At 33.3% G+C, this 19,596-nt stretch overlaps 2 protein-coding genes across 3 annotated transcripts in view; one reads left to right on the plus strand and one right to left on the minus strand.

Annotated features, from left to right (window-relative positions):
• Nucleotides 1-7,062: 7,062 nt before the first annotated feature.
• On the minus strand, nt 7,063-11,507 carry TrpRS (Tryptophanyl-tRNA synthetase). 2 transcript variants are annotated; one of them, XM_072531646.1, is made up of 5 exons: nt 11,330-11,507; nt 10,891-11,041; nt 9,033-9,253; nt 8,682-8,872; nt 7,063-7,821 (listed from the first exon to the last, which is right to left on the minus strand). In XM_072531646.1, the coding sequence occupies exons 2-5, from the start codon at nt 11,018-11,020 to the stop codon at nt 7,137-7,139; spliced, it is 1,227 nt and encodes a 408-aa protein (XP_072387747.1). In that variant the 5' UTR covers nt 11,021-11,041; nt 11,330-11,507; the 3' UTR covers nt 7,063-7,136. The 2 variants fall into 2 exon arrangements, with proteins under 2 accessions (XP_072387747.1, XP_072387746.1); XM_072531645.1 differs by having other exon boundaries at nt 11,214-11,348.
• Nucleotides 11,508-11,638: 131 nt separating this feature from the next.
• The window catches only part of Atg2 (Autophagy-related 2), a 117,461-nt gene continuing 109,503 nt past the window's right edge, over nt 11,639-19,596 (plus strand). The window contains exon 1 of the mRNA XM_072531643.1: nt 11,639-11,889. Coding sequence (XP_072387744.1) covers nt 11,719-11,889 — 171 coding nt within the window. The 5' untranslated portion in view covers nt 11,639-11,718. The remainder of the gene's footprint in view (nt 11,890-19,596) is intronic.

Here is a 19,596-nt window from a genome sequence, read left to right on the forward strand (position 1 = left end):
TTATTTTGATTACTTTTATTGTCAATTTGACATCAAGTTTTGTAAGTATATTATTACAAAAACAAATAGTTTTGTATGAAAGATTTTAGACCTAATATTCTATGGAAATTGTTAATTTCACAGTACTGTCTTCCAAAAATGAGAACTTATAAGTATATAATACTAATGTGTGTAAACACTGTATTGTAGGATATCTCTGCACAACGAGCTAATGGAACTTTTGTGCATATCTTTGAATGTACGTTTACTAAATGGTTAATTAAGTGTTACTACACAAAATGGTCGACACTCTTTCGACAAAGAGTCACTTATATCGGGATGGCTGCCGTGTCTGGAGCAAGTACCAATCTTGTAAACACAAGGTTTCCCATACAAAAAATTCCATACTCGACAAGATTTGCACCTGAAATACTTTTTTTTCTATAGAATTACCGGAACATGATTTTCCATGAAAAAATCCACAATAATGTCAAGCTAGACCAATAATTACATTATTTAAAAAGACCACATAGATACAAGGTAGGAAAAATACCAGTAGAGTGGCTCAAATCGGAGTTTGTACCATTGCCCAAGAAACCAGGAGCAAAAGTTTGTGAAGACTATAGGACCATAAGCCTAATGAGCCATCTGCTGAAGCTGTTTTTAAAAGTCATCCACAAAAGAATTTACCGGATATGCGAGGAACGAATTGCGTCCAATCAGTTTGGATTTGTGAACGCCGTTGGTACGAGGGTGCAGGTATTGTTTCAGAAATGTAGAGATGTCAGCTGTAATGTTTTTGCATGCCTGATTGACTACAAGAAGGCTTTCGATAGAGTCAGGCATGAACAAAGGATGGAAGTGCTGAAGAGGACAGGAATTGACGGAAGAGACTTAAAAATAATAGCTAACCTGTATTGGAATCAATCAGCGGTACTCCGAATAGATGAAAAATATACAGATCAGGTGAAATCTTAAGGGGAGTGAGACAGAGGGGCATAATTTCACCACTGATATTCAATCTGTACTCGGAGCACATTTTTGAAGAGGCTCTAAAAGATATTGATGAAGGCATCTCAATAAATGGAGTCAAGCTTAATAACCTACGGTATGCAGATGATACAATAGTGTTTTCCAATACCATAGAAGGGCTGCAAAACTTAATGAACAAAATAACGGAAACAAGTAGAAAATATGGACTGGATATAAACACTAGCAAAACCAAGCTAATGATCATCAGCAAGGAAAACATAACTGGAGCAGATCTGTATGTGAACCAAATGAGAATTGAACGTGTCTCACAATACAACTACTTGGGAACTATAATCAATGAGTCGTGGGACAATACCCAAGAGATTAAATGTCGTATCGGAAAGGCAAAAAGTGCATTCTTGACTATGAGTTCTGTGTTCAAGAGCTATGACCTCACCCTAGAAACAAAAATAAGGCTCCTTAAATGTTATGTGTACTCAGTGCTTCTGTACGGAGTAGAAACGTGGACATTGAAGGCGAAAACTCTATCAAAACTTCAGGCTTTTGAGCTATGGTCATACAGAAGGATCCTGAAGATACCATGGACAGACAAAGTTACCAATGAAGAAGTAATGCGGAGGATGAACACAACTGAGGACTTGGTCAACATCGTGAAGTCGTAAGCTGCAGTACTTGGGACATATAATGAGAAATCAAGGCAGATACGAGCTACTTCAATGCATTTTGCAAGGTAAAATTGAAGGAAAAAGGGCCCCAGGACGAAGAAGAATATCCTGGCTTGCTAACCTGAGAGCATGGTATAGAAAGACCTCAACACAGCTATTTCGTATAGCAACCAACAAAGTCATCATAGCCAGAATGATCGCCAACGTTCGGAAGGGATAGGCACCCTAAGAAGAAAAAGACCACAAAAAAATAGGAATGACAATACTAAGTACTGATCTTTACCATTATCTGGCAACAAATCACTCCCAAAAGCTTGTAGATTACTCCTTCTTTTCAGACAGTGTCATAGGCTGATGTCAGGTCCAGGAATACAGCACTTGTTTTCAGTTTCTGTTGAAAACCTACCTCAATGTTAATGTCGGTACTTGGTCACAGAAGCTACGGCCAGATCTAAAGCTCGCTTGTTCTATTGGTCAATTTTCAGAAAAATTGTCACTAACTCTGCTATGACCAAGCCATTCAAGAAGTTTGTGTATGCAGCTAAGGAGTGCTATTAGCTTGTCCCTTTGCGGTGGGTCTGTTGGTTTCCCTGACGTTAGTGCTAGTAGGGATATTATTTTTTATTTTTTGAACTCCCTAGAGTGATTGGCTATCAAGATGTTCGAGAACTTTGATATTCACGTCCTTTACAGCAGTGGCAACCTCATCCCCAGTAAATGATCTGAATAATTCTGACAAAGCTGGTGTGTTCTCTTTAAGTGATTTGAGTTCAAGGCTTAATTGTATTTGTTTGGCGGCGTTTCATCGAAATGCAAATAAGTCAGGTAGTTTGTGATTATGATTTTAGGAGACATTATTTTTCTCTGAATTTTTAAAAATGATTTCAAAAATATTTGTATAAACTATTCTTGCAGACATTTCGACATTTTAAAATTAATTTTAAATATTTATATGCCATTTAGGCAGTAATCCAATAGTTTTATTTATATTGTAAAATATAAAATGCATGAAAAAGAAACTTAGGCAGTATAGCGTTGATCATTTGAATTTGATCTCATTTATTTCATCCATGTCGAACCGACATCTGCCCATGTGTACTTTGTACAACAAAGTCCTAAGTACTGATGGTATAAAACTATCCAAACTAGAGTACCTATCATCTAAGAAGGTGTCATCCTGATAAGGTAACTAGATTTCCTGTACTTTAAAAATCTGAAAAAACAACGTCAGAAAAGAAATATGGTAGACAACATGTTTACTGTAGGTTCAAAAAGGGACAATTATGGTTAGCTGACAAAACATCTCCCTACTCATAGCAAAATCAAAAAAACCTCATAATATCGGAGAAAAACTGGTTTTGCCAACAGTTAAAAACTGATCAGTTCCAAGACGTATTGATGGAATGAGCCATGATGTTGAAGATTTCTTGAGTCTTCTTCTTCATGTGCCATCTCCTCTGGTTGGCAACCATCATGGCAATTCGCACTTTCGATACCGCTACTCTAAAGAGGTCAGCAGAACTGCAGTTTCCTTGCATTATTAATTGCAACAAGTTATAACGCTCGCTTCTCATGATATGTCCCAGATATTGCAGTTTTCTGACTATAATTGTATTTAAAACCTCTTTATCTTTTTCCATTCTTCTCAATACCTCTATATTCGTGACTCTATCCACCCAACTTATTCTTAATATCCTTCTGTAGGCCCATAACTCGAAGGCTTCTAATCTGTCCGAAACATCTTTCTTTAATGTCCAAGCCTCCAACCCATAAAATAATACGGAGAACACATAGCATCTCAGAAGTCTTATCTTTAAAGAAATTGAAATGTCCCTACTGCAGAGTACTTTTTTCAGTTTGTTGAAAGAATTTCTTGCCTGTCATATTCTTGTATTTGTTCTCCATGTATTGTTATGTTTTCTTGGCGCTGTTGGGCTTTTGTAATTACCATAAATTGTGTCTTTTTTGTGTTTAGGGACAGTCCGTTTTCTTCACTGACTTCTACCACTCTGTCAACCATTTGTTGTAAATCCTCAAGACATTCCGCTAATAAAATAGTGTTGTCGGCAAACCGTATATTATTGATTGGTCGGCCATTTACTTTTATTCCCATAGTTAGTTCTTCTAGTGCTTCCTGGATTATTTCCTCTGAATACAAATTGAACAAAGTAGGAGACAGGACACAGCCCTGCCTGACGCCCCTCTCAGTCTGTATTTTATTTGAAAAGACGTTGTTCTCTTTTACCACAGCGATCTGATTATAATAGATAGCGCTAATGATCCTGATGTCTCTCATATCTGTTTTTCTTCGTAAGTAATTCGATAAGACGGTTATGTCTGACCTTATCGAAGGCTTTGTTGTAATCCAAGAAACACACATATACTGGCTGATTAACATCCATGCACCTTTGCACAAGTACATTCACAGCGAACAGGGCTTCCCTCGTTCCCAGTGCATTTCTAAATCCAAATTGTGTGTCACTTATGTCCTGATCTGGAATGGCGACCAAGGCAAGAGGCATATCGAAGCAGAGAACGACCACCGACTAGATGGACGGATGATATCAAGCGCATCACCACAAACTGGATGCAAGAAGCACAAGATAGGAATAGGTGGAACATTTTACGGGAGGACTACGGAGACCTTTTTTTTGGTAGTGTTATGAATGTTGACATCAGCCAATCTCTGGGAATGATTCCTGTACTGTATATTGTATTGAATAAGTCGACCAATATTCCGATTTGCTGTTCTTCTATTAACCGTATTATGTCTACAGGTATTTCGTCAGGACCTGTTGCCTTGTTGTTCTTTGTTCGCTTTATCGCCTCTAATACCTCATCTTCTGTTATGTCTTTATTTCTTGAGTACTTATCTGCAAAAAAAAAACATTTCTCAATTCAGTTGAACGAGTCAACTTTACCTGGGAACGAACGTCTTATTGGCATATGTTCGTTTTGTTATGGACCAAGAAATCCAAGAACGTGTCTTTGCAAGAACTTTGACAACAGACACATAAGGCAAATCAATATTACAAATTTTGAAAAACTATTTTACTGAAAAACCGATCCCTTTATCAAATATAATATAGGCAGCAGCAGATGGAACATCAGCCATGCTTGGACGTTGCCGTGGTTTTGATAAGTTATTTTATACAGGTATATCAACAGTTCTGGCTTCAGAAAGCTATACCTTTTTCTTATCCTGCATTATGAATCTTCTAGTGAAAAGGGGTTTTCTCTTCCTACCTAGTGAAAAGGGGTTTTCTTCATTAATTTGAAGCCACAAACATTATTGGTATGAGAACTTCAGATTCATCCCTATCATTAGGTAACAAAACATTAATTGTGTTAAATTTGTCTTTCTGTATTTTCAATAAAATATAAATTAAACTTGTAAGTTTTGCTTTTCAATGATTACCCACACATTTTTTTTAGTTACACTCTTTAGCAATCAAAACACAAATAATGTTATACAAGCTAATTTGCTGACTGCAGAGCAAAGGGTTCCTATTGGCTTGGTGAGGTCTTCTCCAGTGACAAGACCACTTTAACCGATTCTCCGGTCAGCTGGCCAGTTCCTTTTGAGTCTCCTATTGGCATTATGTTCTATTAGAGGTTGAAGTAAGGGGTTACTGTGTGATCCCAGTCCTTCTTGGTGCTTCGTGCTATATTTAGTGATCACATCCTGTATGATCGGGATTCTTAGGTCTTCACTTCAGTTATCGTTCGCAGTATTTTTGATTGGCTTCTTTTTTGAATTATGGTTATATTTGACTTGCTTGTACATCCCCAGAGTTGGATTCCATACGTCCAGATAGGGTTTATAGACAAGAATACCAACTAGCCAGTTCAAATCTTTCATTCTTGGGATAATTTGGTTCCGCTTCTTAAGAATATGTTCTTTCCAATTAAGTTGTGAGTCAAGGTGTATTCCTAGGTATTTGGTGCCAGATGATTGAGGAAGTTGGATATTGTTAAGTAAAACTGGGGGACACTGGTCTCTTCTCAAGTTAAAAGTCACTTTTACTGATTTTGTTTCATTCATTTCAATTCTTCACTTGTTTGGACACGTCTCGATCATTTAGTTGTACCTGTAGAATGTTAGATGCTGTAGTTGGATTTTCGTCGACTGCAAGGATCATCTGCAAACGTACCAGTGATGGTTTCATTATTGGAGGGTAGATCTACTATGTATAGCACATATAATATTGGTCCAAGTGTGGGACACTAGATTTTATAGGAAAATTATTAGAATTACTTTCATTCATTCTTGTTCGGAATTCTTTCCCACTTAGATAGGATTTTAACAGTTTCAGGTAGGTGATGGGAAAATATTTCTTGATTTTGAAAATCAGGCTTGTGCTAAACCTTGTCAAAGGCTTGACTAACGTCTAGAAAGGCAGCTGTGCAGTACTGTTTGCTTTCCATTGCAGAATTTATGGAGTGTACTATTCTGTGAACCTGCTGTATCGTTGTTTTCTTTTTGAAAGCCAATTTGGATGCAATTGGTAGTAGACTTATGGCCTATATGATGAAACCTCATTTGGATTTTTTCCCGCTTTTTTAATTAGTATTATTTTACCGGTTTTAAAGAGCTTTGGCCAGTAATTTGAATGTAGAATGGCATTGAAGATGAGAGTACCTAGTATGATTCCTTTTTTTGGTAGTTCCTTTATCATCTTGGGCGTTATTTTGTCCAGGCCAGATTTTCTGTTTAAATATTGAATATCTTGTTGAACTTCGTTTTTGTTTAGTGGTCTTATTACCGGTATGTTCGCTGAAATGTTATTTTTGTCTCTTTTAATTTCAAGATTTGGAGCTTCGTTGTTGGGAGTAAATACTTGAGCTAGCTGTTTGGCAAATAGCATTGTTTTTTCCTCATCACTTCTGGCCCACTGTAGTGTTAGTCTCTGTTGGTTTCTAAATGGAGGTACCAGAATTTTAGGTTTTTTGGAGTTTTTGATCAGTTTCCACATTGAGTTGTCATGCCGGTTAAGATTTGTTATGTAGTTTGTAAATGACAGTTCTTGTGCCTTTTTGAGTTTAAATTTTAGTTGATTGCTTAGCCTGTTTAATGTAGTCTTGTCTGCTGGGGCATGGGTTCAGTGCCATTTGGTCCTAGCTCTCCTTTCTTGAGCTACCAACTTTTTTATTTCAGCTGGGGCACACAAAAATGAAATAAAAAAATAAATATATGACACATTAAATTGAGAAGCAATGTATCAACTAAAAAACTACATTTCAAGATAGTTAATTTTTTTTTTCTTAAATAGAATTAAGTGCATCAAATAAATTTCGAATAATTCAAGATTATGGAGTCTATGGAAATCAAAAAAATCGGTAAGTGGTCTACTGGGCAGAAAGGCTTGGAATTAGGACATATAATGTCTGTACTTAAATATGGATATATATGGAATAAAAGCGATTTAATATTATATCTTTTATTTTCTTTAAAGCATTTTTGGTAAAAAATAAATTAAAAATTGTAAATAACAACATCTAATAATCAAAATTCAACTTCCTAGGTGTTACAAATTGTTTTAAAATCTCGTCTGTGACTTCTGCTCTTCTTTTTTGATGTTCTTGAATTAGGGGCGTTAAAGTCTCAATAAGTATTTTCTTTAATTCTCCAGTCAACATCGCTCCACTTGAATAATCTTTTTTAATTTGCTCTAGTTTTTCATCATCTTCTATAAAGAACCTTAAATATTGATATGAAATGTCAACATCACAGTTTCCTCCTAATTTCCTATGTTCTTCAATAGTAGCTTGTCCACCCGAGAATGCATATTTATTTATCTTATTTTTCACTTGCTTTGGAGTGTCATTGCAATATATAGTGCTGTTAGGATCAGAAGCTGACATTTTTGTTTGTGCTCCTTGCAAAGCGGGGAAAAACTTGGATAATATTAAAGCTGGCTTTGGAAATCCTAATTTTGGGGCTATATCTCTCGTCATTCTGAAATATGGATCTTGATCTATAGCGCAGGGTATAAAGCACTGAATTTTCTTGTTGCCGAAAATATCAGGAAAAGAGGTCGAGAGACATGGCGTGGCTTGAACGGCTGGAAAGGCAATTTTTCCAATTATTGTGCTGTCATCAAAACCAAATATACCTTTAACTTGGTTGAAGGTAACATGCTTTTGGATTTCAACTAAATTTCTATAGAACTGTGGTCGTTGTCTAAAAATAAAACAAGTTTATTTAAGAAACATAAATAAAAATATACAATGTGTACATTAAAAAATTTAAATAATGAAATTTTGAGCATGTTTTTTAAATATCAAAATTTTTTAAACATTCACAGAATGTTATATTTATGCCAATAGTACCAGTCGCGAATCACCCCATTAAGATTCTTTAGAGAGTAGGAGTCAATTATAAGGAATATATAATTATGTAATACAAGCCACATCTCAGTGACTCAATCATCTCAACTACTTAAAACATCACATTTTTTCCTTTATGTCATAGTAAAATAAACTATTCTTTGACACATATTATGTTATGTTGAGTTTTCCTGCTTATCATTATAGTGATTTTTTAACATTTGTGTTAAACCTGCTTTCACATTGGACCTTTAATAAAATTTGGTTTTTACACCTTGTTTTGGTGGCACACCTATTGTACAAGTTTTGTCTATTACTGTGACAATGTCATTAAACCTTTCTCGATCATTTGCTGCATGGAAAAGTTTCTCTACACCAGTCTGATCCAACCTCTTATATTTCTCTCTTATAATTAGTCTTTTACCTTCTACTTTTCCCTGGATAATTAGGCAAGAAATTTAGTATTTATTTACTCTCGTTACATGTCCAAAGCAAACTTTCCCTGTTTTGATATTTAGGAGTTCCCTAGCTTTATTTAGTATATTCATTGCTGGTGTGTGTACTCCAAGAAAATTTCAGCATTCTCTGATAGCATCACATCTCAAATGTCTATATTTTATTCTTTGCGTAGACATTTAACATTCAAGAGATTTTAATCCGACCTGTTTAATTAATTTGTAATACTGAATTTCTTAACTAAACAGATATACCTACCCAAAATAGTCAAAATCTGAGAAAATAAAAGTTTTGTCTGGATCAAAACCTATAGCAATGATGTCTTTGGCATTTTCGTATGCCAATCGATTTGCTTCCTCTATAGTAAGATTCTTCCATAAAGATTTTTCATCATCAGTAAGTTGAATTACTAAAGGAACATTAAAAACTTCTTGCAACCATTTACAAATCTAAAAACATACAAAGAGTAGACAACAAATTCATTATCATCACCTTGCAAAAACTAGGTAACTTGTTCATAGTTTCTAGTAAAGGGTAAAAAAATATATATGTCGTTCTAGTTCTTACACGAAGTTGAAAATATACAGATATGGTAAAATTCTTATCTACCTGAAATGGAATTAAATGTCCCACATGCATTGATGAGGATGAAGGGCCTCTTCCAGTATAGAGGTAAAAAGGTTTTCCAGCTTCATAATTTGTCAAGATTAAATGCATATCTCGATGTGAAAAAAATATACCTCTTCTTAAAAGATGGTGCACCTTCTTTCCAGTTACTCTTTCAAATCTATCTAACAGTTCCTGATCTATTTTGGAACAGCCAAATCTTTCTAAAATGGAAATAAAACAAAGAAAATAAAAAAAACGACTGTTTTTGAATTAAGTTAAAAAGAGTATTGTTTACTAAATGTTATTGCATGGAAAGATTATTGATTAATTGATTATTATATACTACATAGTCCATGGGACATTTTAGGGGTCATTTAACCCAACATAAATCATATATTTATAAATCAATACTACAATATGTAATAACAACTTTAGAAACTATGCTGGGAATTCTTATAGGTACTCAAAGCGTTGGGGTTTAAATTAAGGGTAGTACCTTAGATTTCTCACCACTGTTCCAGCTGAAATGTATGGCGTTGCAAAAAATTAATCTATATACTGATTCGAAATTTGTATATGAATGCTATGACATACTAGGTATGTCAAATTGCTGAAAATGGGGAAAAAGTTTTCCAAAAATAAAAAATTTTCCCTTGGTACCAAAATTTTTGTATAGCATTAGGTTATAGGTCATAAATGCCTTACAAATATGTTTGGCCAAAATGTATTCCTCCCCCCTTGATTGGTTCATCATACCTTTGACTTACATGTACCCATAAGAATTGACAGCATAGTTTCTAAAGTTCATATTGTAGTATTATTGTTTTACATGATTCATTAAAAATCTCACATAGGCTTGTAGTCTATTATATGGCAAATACTATAACAAAGATTGAATTTCATGATTTAAACCTCATCTGCAAATATAGTTAGCAGTATGTTATGATCATTTGACAGGTTTTTAATACATATTATTAAGTATTTATAAATGCATTTCGTAGTTCCAAATCCACAGTCATAGAGAACAGATGTGTTTAAATATTAATTGAAAGTCAAAATTAAAAGTGCAAAATTTGCAAGTCAATCTTGTTAGTTTGTGAATTTGTTTCAGTGCAAATTTAGTTTTCACAGTGCCATAAATTTGGACAATAAAAACCTTAATTTTTGACCTTGCATAGGGAAGCAAAAAAAAAGTAAACAGTAAAGTCTTAGATGAAACTTCTATGAAGACTGGCAGGAAAAACTAAATATATGGAACATATCAAGAAATTAACCTATAAGAGGGGCAATACAATATCAGAAAATAATAATAATAATATAACAAAATAAAAATGGCATAAGAAAATAAAACCTGAAAGAATAACAAGATAAATCTTATAAATGGAAACAATGAGAGAAACAGAGAGGAAGATCAAAAAGACTTTGTTATCATAAAATTCGGGAATGGCAAAAAAAGCGGAAAATATGAAAGAAATGAAACTACTGAAAACAGATAGGAAAGTAAGGATATAGAAGGTATCAAAAGTGTTTTTATGGTTGATTTAAAAATGGTTTTAATCCTGCAATGTTGAATAAAATGCTCTAATAATATATTAAGAAAAGTATACAATAAAATATGTCTGCAGGATACACATGAAAATTGTTACGAACATTTTATTTTAACTTTTGATGACACCAGTTAATCATCAATTTCATCAGATTTATAGAGGAATGTTGCCAATTATAGTTTTGTGAAAATTTTTATGAAAATCAAATATGATAGCATTTGCGATGTCATGAAACTTTATTAAAGACTTTTTAAAATATATAAAAATATGTACAAATAATGCATGAATGGATTTAAACATGCCCTACTTACTTATCAATTTATCATAATCAACACCAGTGTCCTTAGTACTTGTTACTGTCCATGGATCCACCACATCATCATCATGTTCAGTTGCATTTACTTTTAATGCTTCAATGTTATTTGTTATATCTCCAGACATTTTCTTGTTTAGTTAATTTTACTAAAAATAAATTGAATACTTTATTGAACATGCCTTTAGCATAATTGAGTATGCTATGAATTAATATATCTTATATTCTTTTATAAAATCATCAAAGGAATATTGTAATTTAAGTTAGATATCACAAGGAAACATATGGTTATAGAGAAAAGTGTGGTAGAAAGATACTTACACCACGTCAAAAATGGTTGTATATGTAGAAAAATAAATAATTATCACTTAAATACGAAATAATTGCATTTATATTTAATACTGTAGAATAAAATTTCATCAGAAAAGTTTACTAACCTATTTCAAGAACTGTCAGATTTAAAAAGAAAAAAAAATGATCATTTTCTTCAGTTTCTACGAGAGAGTGAGTACGGCAGCCACGTTCATATATTTTTTATGGTCGAATTTTCAATTATTCGATTTACGCCATCAGATACTCGCGTACCTGTTAATTACTTTAATATATTTACTTCATTTTTGGTATATTCAGTGTATTATTAATTATGAAATAAAATTATGAAATTGGTTTTTGTTTACTATCCCTCCCACTTTTTGGCACGATGCGCATGATGGAAACAGCTGTTTCCTGTTTAGTCAAAATATTTTGCACGTCGTAAACTGTCAATGTCAATGTATCAAACAAAGGGTGAACGTGAATAGTGCTCCATGAAGATTATTCTGGTAAAATGTCGTGGTATCAAAACATTTTACCAGAAGGTATAAAGAAAAATGTCTGTGCATATTTATTACAAAGATACCTTGGACAATTCTTTGAAGAGAAATTAACGAGAGATCAACTTAACGTTGACTTCTACAATGGAACTGGCACTGTGGAAAAAATCAGCCTTGATGTTCAGGTAGGAAATGCTAAAGACGCAATATTATTTTTTCTAATGTCTATTTTTGAATCCTTTGCAACAGCTCTTTCAAAATTATGGTTGGGTTATGTTTTATTGTGATTCTTTATCGCTATGTTTACATTTATAAATAATCAGAAAGATAAATATTTAAAGCATGTCTGTGCATCATTTTTGAGCAGCGTGAACGGATGAGGGATTGTTTACTATTGTTTATTCAACATTAACACGTGTTTGATGGCTTACTACTAAACTGTATACATATTAATTTAAAATATATCTATAGCCATGTTAAAGTTCATTGAATACATTTCAATTATCATTATTCATTTGTGCAAATTTTCCAAATATTTATAACTTAGGTATTAGTGTTTTGAATTAGATTTTAAATTTTTTAGAAAAATAAACATAATAATGTCTACTTTTCAAGCAATGACAATGATTTAGCTAGTAATTAAAGTAATTTATGTCTTCATGTTATTTTGTGGAAACTAGGAATTGATAGATTAAAAAATTAAAACTGTTTGAATATCCTATATCATTTATCTTTTCAAGGACATAGCAATTTCAACTCTCCAAATTATTTGGACATTGTTAAACTGTTTGTTCAGGCTGTTAGGCCGTTGTCTTCTAAGATTAGTTCTTGATGTTTCGCCAACACTTGGGGTTGGCATCTTCTGGAGATGTTACTGCTTCGCTTGTAAGCTGAAACTGATGCCGCGTTCAGGGTTGCCAGGTGAAAATTTTTGTCCTCGCTAAATTGAACATTAAAACAATTGTTGTTTTATACCTTTATTTCAAAAACATTAAATTTGTAAACGGTACAATAGCAATGATTTGAATAAATTTAAGCAAAACAGAAAACATACTTATTTATGGCTTTGAATATTCAATTTAATATATTATTATGTATTATTCACTTAATCTAATTAATACAAAATAGAACTTAGAAGAAAAATGGAAGGTGAAGCCTAGAATTGTATTTATATATTTCCACGAATCCTATAATTCACCTGATTCCTACTGTAAAGTCTGTAAATCCCCTAATTATTTATTTTATAAATCCTAAAATTTTTGTAAATCTCCTAATTCCTACTCCAGAATTTGCTTCTCCTTTCTGAAAATATATAGGAATCTATTTTTGACAGAAATCTATTTGGTAGCATAAAATAAAGATTCCAAGAACGGGGACAGTTAGCGACATCTGATAATAGAATCCTTAAGTAGTTTACTCCAGATTTATGCAATTGATAATTGTAATGCGTTAAGAAATCGTCAATAAATTATTTGTAATGTAAGATCGCTTATTTAATACTGTTAATACAAAGTGGTTTTATACCTGAATTAAAGAAAATGTTATTATAATAGGCCTATGTAGGTAAATATTTGACCCGGTCAAAAATCCCTAGATTTTACACTAAATATCAAAAAAATCCCTAGACCTGGCAGCCCTGGCTGCATTGTACTGCAGAGGCCATATTTATATTTTCTACTAGCTTCCCCTCCACTGGTTTCCGCGTGAGGGGGCGTGTCGTCGTTTGTAGTAGCTTTTCTTTCTTCATGTTTTGTGGGAAGGGGTTTTTGTGGATTTTAATATTGGTATCCATGGATCCATTGAATTTTTAGTCCTTCTTCTATCTGATTAAAATTATTTGGGTACTTATATATCTCCACCGCTTCCCGATACAACCGTGGGTAGTACTGTGATGTTTTATCCAGCACCTGTGTTTCTTCAAACTGTAGTATCCGATGTTCTGTTTCGAAAAGCGTATTCAGCAACAGCAGATTTATCGATATGTCCTAAACGACAATGGCTTTTATGTTCGTTTATCCTTGTGTTTGTGTGTTTTTTTGTGGTTACCACATATACCATTCCACGTTTTTTTATTTACTATAATATATTATTGATGATTATATAGTTATACAGTGGTTTATATGTTATATAGATGTGGTTGGCATTAGGTATACAATATAAATAAATATAAAATACATTATTATAATTATCTCTGCGTTTATCCATATGAGAGTTCGCTTCCCTAATTTCATTTCTGAACAATTTCCTATGTTGGGTCATATATGTCCTGCTTAAGCATCTCAGCATAGGTCTTCTTTGATCTTTCTCTCTTACTCCTCCCAGGAACTTGCAAACGAGCAATTTTTCGTATTGGGTGATTAAAATCTCAACACTAAACATGCTCAAACCATCTTAACCTATGCTGTCTCATTTTGGTATCAATTGGTGCCACCCTTAGACTTCCCCTAATACACAAATTGTTCAGTTTATCCTTTTTTTGTCACTGCACTCATCCATTTAAGCATTTTCAACCACATGCATTCATTATTCCTCATTTTTTTAAATATATAACAATCAGTTCTGTACATCATAGCTGGTATTATGGCAGTTTTATAGAATTTTCTGGACATTTTTCACATTTGGTCCCAGTGAAGATAGCCTCAAAAGGGTTTGAAATAACAAAATATTGGTGTTTGACAGTGTTGAAATTTACATTACAAATGAAACATACACAATCAAAAGCAATAAGGTATTTAAAAACTAATACTTAACAATTACCAAAAAAAGAAAATGTAAATAGTTTTAAAACAGTTTTTAAAAATATATAGTAAAATGTCAGTAGAAATATTAAAGTTAAAAAGACATCTGTGGCAATCTGGCAATTGGTGGTTTGAGGGTTCTGACTCTTTTGCCAAATCTATCCTCTAACTCTAACCTATCAAAGGGCAATTGCCAAAAAAATTTTCTAATGATTGCAATTATTATTAAATGAAACAAATATTAATTCAATAATGTTTTATTTAAGGTATAAAGTTGCAGAATCCATTAAATAATATAATAAATACGAGTATGTACATTTTAAAAACTTTATCTCTTTGTATTTGAAGCATATTAACATATACATTATAAGGACATGGCAACACTGCCAACTCAATATTTTGTTCTGTGAAACTTAATTGGCAGCTAATTTGAGGTTATCTTCACTGGGACCAAATGTGAAAAACATCAAATTTTCCTTTCAGTTTCATTACTGAAGATAACTTAAACTGGACAAGGTGTTTTCTTAAACTTGCCAACCTTAACTACCCAATATCAGGATAATATATAGGTTCTTGCAAATTATAGATCATAATATTTAAAAATACAAAATTACAAAAAATACAAATATTACAAAAGTTTGATAAATAGATGAAGTGTTAGACATACATCCAATTTTTGTAAATAGTGATAATACAATCCTCACAAGTTTTCAATTTTATTTTCCAGAAGTGGTACATTTTGAAAATAAGACAATAATTGTCATAGACAAATTTCAGGGTCCTTTTGTTCTTAAAGTGTGTTACCTTAAATTCTGATGCAGTAATATCATCAGAGTTACAGAGCTTCCCATGCCACTTATCACATTCATGGTAATCATCTTTGCATTTTGAATAACATTTCATACAAAGCATTTTAAAATAAGTTGTATGCCACTGGTAACTAATCCAAAACAAGTTTTGACCTTCAGTTTATTAAAAGTGTTTCAATGTTTTTATTTTTATTACCTTACCTACAACCAGCTTTTTTTATTATTCAAAAAGTGGGTGATAATTACTAATGAATGCCACATCTTTATTTTAAAGATTTGGACATTTCTGGGTAGTCATCTCTGTGACAATTGTGATTGCCATTGTTTCACACTCAGATATTTTGGGTGCATATATGTGCATACATCCTTTATATCTTTCTCATCTCTCCAATGAAATTGGGAGTCTGCCAATCCCTTATCAATAGAATTAAATATAATATGTTTGAATTAGAATTGCTGCTTCATAAACAAACAATATATTAATGTTCTCTAGATGCGTAATGTCAGAGTTGTAGTTAACTAATCCATGGCAGCATTTGCAGTGTAGTAATTCTAACTTTACAAATTTATTTGTACTTAGTAATCTCAAATTACAAAATCAAAACTTATAATCTCAAATTTCTTTGTACTTTTTCAGTTCTGTTTCAAGATATAAAACATAACATATTAATACACAGTTATGTACACACATAGTGTTTTAATACTCTAAAAAATCAATTATCAACTTTTTCTATAATGGTATCAAAAGATAATTTGTGAAATCTTGGCCTAATGAAAAATTAATTATTTCAAGCCCAGCAGTCAATGGGCTAAGAGATCTTCGAAGTATGCTGTCCATTTGTTTAATGCCCATTATGTAGTTTATCCTAGAGGTAAATCTTCTTTGTTTCTGTAATACTTTGTATTATTCTTTCAAGTTTCTCTGGATTTTTTAATTTCTTGAAAAAATGTTTGTTTATGTAGGTTTCTTCTATGTTGTTTAATTGTGTTTCTAGCTGTGGTTTTTTTTCCTTCTGCAAATTCTTTTAACTTCTCTTTTTCTAGCTGCATAGTTTTGGATCGCTTTCTACTTTTGATACATTTCTTCTTACCAAAATATTCCTACATTCTTCATAGACCCAGTCTTGACATGTGTTTATGTGCACTCTTCCTATCCATTTTTCCATTGCTTCTGACATGGATGTCTGTATGGTCTGCCATTCTTCTTCTATTTCCTGCTTGACTGAATTTTCTAGCCTTTTATTTATTTCTTACTCTTGTGTTTTCTGTCTGTTTCTCTTGAAGACGCCCTAATTGGTAATTTAATCTGTCTTAAAAAAGGTTTTGGAATAATTGGTAATCCTTGTTTTAATTTAGCTATTACTAGTGTATGGTCACTGTTAGTATCTGACCCTCTGTAACTCCTACAATCAACTATCTGATTTCTTACTTTTCCATAGGGGGAGGTATATGTTACCTTATAAATGTCTTTATGCTTAAAACTTGTGTTAGCTATCTTCATTTTGTTCTCTGTAGAAAATTTGATTAGCTTTTTCCTATTCTCATTAGATCCTTTATGCAAACTTCGTCCTCCTGTTACTTTTCTATATACTTATATGATATGATATTTATATCATATTTCTGTATTTCCTATTAGGGTGCTTAGCTTTTCGTAGAATTCCGTTTTGGTTTCCAAATCTTTATCTTCAGTGGGCGCATGTATGTTAATGATACTTATCTTCCTATACTTTTCCCTTGTTGTCAAGTAACATATTCGATCTGATATTGCTTGAAAATGTACAACTGCTTTGTTTACTTTCTCCAATCCCATTCCAAAATATCTCTTGGTCCACCCACTCTTGTACACAGTGCTCTTTTCTATTTTTATTATTTCATTTCCTAGTTGCTTCATTTCTTGTGTAGCAAGGATATCTATTGTATATTTTTCCATTATTTGCTGTAAGTTTCTTAAAGCTTTCTACTTATAAGTAATTCTTAAATACTAAATCACTAAATTTGAAGAAAAATTGCATGCATTCTGTCTGTGCTTGTTTAGCATTTGAGGAGAGAGGGGATAACATACTTGCGACAGCGCTGTCTTTAGAATACAAAGATTGCAATGGGCCGGACATGTGATACGAATGGGAGAGGATAGGCTACCAAAACGAGCACTGAACGCCAGAATGCAGGGAAAGAGACCAGTTGGAAAGCCAAGAAAGCGCTGGGAAGACACAGTAAGCAGCGACGCACAAGCACTTTTAGGAGTCCGTGTATGGAGAAGAGCAGCCACAGACAGACAAGGGTGGAGGCAAAAAATAAAGGAGGCCAAGGCTCACTTTGGGCTGTAGTGCCGTAGAAGAAGAAGACAGCGCTGTCTGTAGTTTACTGACCGCTTAGTTTCTTTAGTTTACTCTCGGTGTTTGTACTGTATACAGTTGGCTGTTACGTTACGTTACGTTTGTGCGAGTAATCAGTGGTCAATTTCTTTTTATTTACTCACTAAAGTTTGGGATCGTTAAATTCTAAATTGAAGTAAAAAATATGGGTTGAAAGAAACTCACGCAACAGGAGAAAGTTCGTACTTTAACGTTACTTTGAAGAAAGGGGACTCTGTAATTACGGTAGTACGTGATATTGGTGTTTCAAGAGAGGCAATTTATCAATTGAAACGGTCGGGAAGAAAACCTGGTACTGGAGCTCCTAAAAAAACATCATCTAGTACTGGCAGCAACATCAGGCATTAATTAATGTTGAACCCTTCCATAACTGCCACAGAACTCAAAAATAAACATCCTGATCTTCTTCAGTACATTTCTACAAGAACGATTCGTCACTGGTTTCAGAAAAATCTACTGTTACCAAGTCTACGTGTTGCAAAGAAGCCCTTGCTTACAAAAGCAATGAAGAAAAAAGATTAGATTTTTGTAAAAGGTATCAGCATTGGACAACTGAACAATGGAAAAAAGTCATGTTCAGTGACAAAAGTACGTTCAGGTTAGTAAGAAGAAGCTCCAAATATGTTCGTCGTCTACACACTGTGTCAAGGTACGATTCAAAGTTCACAATTAAGGATGTTTCATATCAAACATCCTGAAAGTGTAATGGTATGTGTGAAATTCACGAATGTGACTTTATGCACGATGGTGCCCCTGCTCACAAGGCCAAGACAGTATTAAAGTTCTTGAATGATCACAATATCAACGCATTGGAATGGCCAAGTAACTCACCCGACCTTAATCCCATCGAGAACGCCTGGAATATTATGAAAAATAAGGTTCAAGAGTGTCGACCAAGCAACATAAATCAGCTGAAAGAAGAGTTGAAGAGGTTGTTGGTGACCATGGAAGAAGAATATTTCTTGAACCTTGCTCTATCCATGCCCAAGAGAATCCAGATTGTCGTCGACTACAAGGGTGATATGTAAAAGTATTAATTTGTACAGTTAAAATAACAATTATCTTTATTTATGTGTTTTATTCCCTGTGTCAAGATTTTTTTGCCGGCACTGTATTTCTTTGGATTATTACATTTTTTGTGCTTATTCATGTTTCCTCAGTTGCATTACTTTTTTGGAAAATTTCCTCAGCTATTTTCTGTTAATTACTCTTTTTCTTCATCTCATGTCCATTTCTTCCCGTTCACAATCAACTTCTTATAGCTTCTGTTTCTTATAGTTTCTGTCCAAAGTGTTTGAAATATCTAGTGAAATATTTTTTTATTGAAGGTCATACTTGAATTGTTGAATGGGTCTCTCACAAGACCCATTCAACAATTCAAAAATGATTTTCCGAAATTGAAATATATCTACTCCAGTCGTCAGAGACGAAAATGCCACTGAACCTCTAACAAGCATACGCACAAGCTGAATTTCGCCGGAAATATTAATTTTAAGACCACAAAAAAAAAATGCAAAAAAGCTTACCACTTTCACCCCCCGGGCTTCCACCTAAAACCCTCCTCTCAGGGGAGTAAAAACGCAAAAAAATCGATTTATCAAGAATCTGTACGGTCTAGAAAAAAATGTTTCAAATAAAAAATGTAGCTGAAATAATTTTAAACAAAAATGTTTATTAGCACTTTTTGTGTAGAACCGTTCTTTCACAAACAACGCTTGAAGCGACCGTCGATTTTGAATGTCAGTTACGCGCGCGAAACCAACGTTCACTAAAATTTGTATCAGCTCGACGGTAAAAATTCGATATCTTTTGATTAAAGTGTCCTATCGACAAAAATCAAGATGCGTTTTAAAGGTAAATGGTGCAGCTTTCGTATGCACTTTTTGTATTTTGCCGCAAATAAACTCAGATTTTTGCCATCTTTTATGGTTCTCACGGTAGCAATAGAATCTACCCCTTTCATTGACTGG

The sequence above is a fragment of the Diabrotica undecimpunctata genome, chromosome 5 (genome assembly GCF_040954645.1).
Source record: "Diabrotica undecimpunctata isolate CICGRU chromosome 5, icDiaUnde3, whole genome shotgun sequence".
NCBI lineage: Eukaryota > Metazoa > Arthropoda > Insecta > Coleoptera > Chrysomelidae > Diabrotica > Diabrotica undecimpunctata.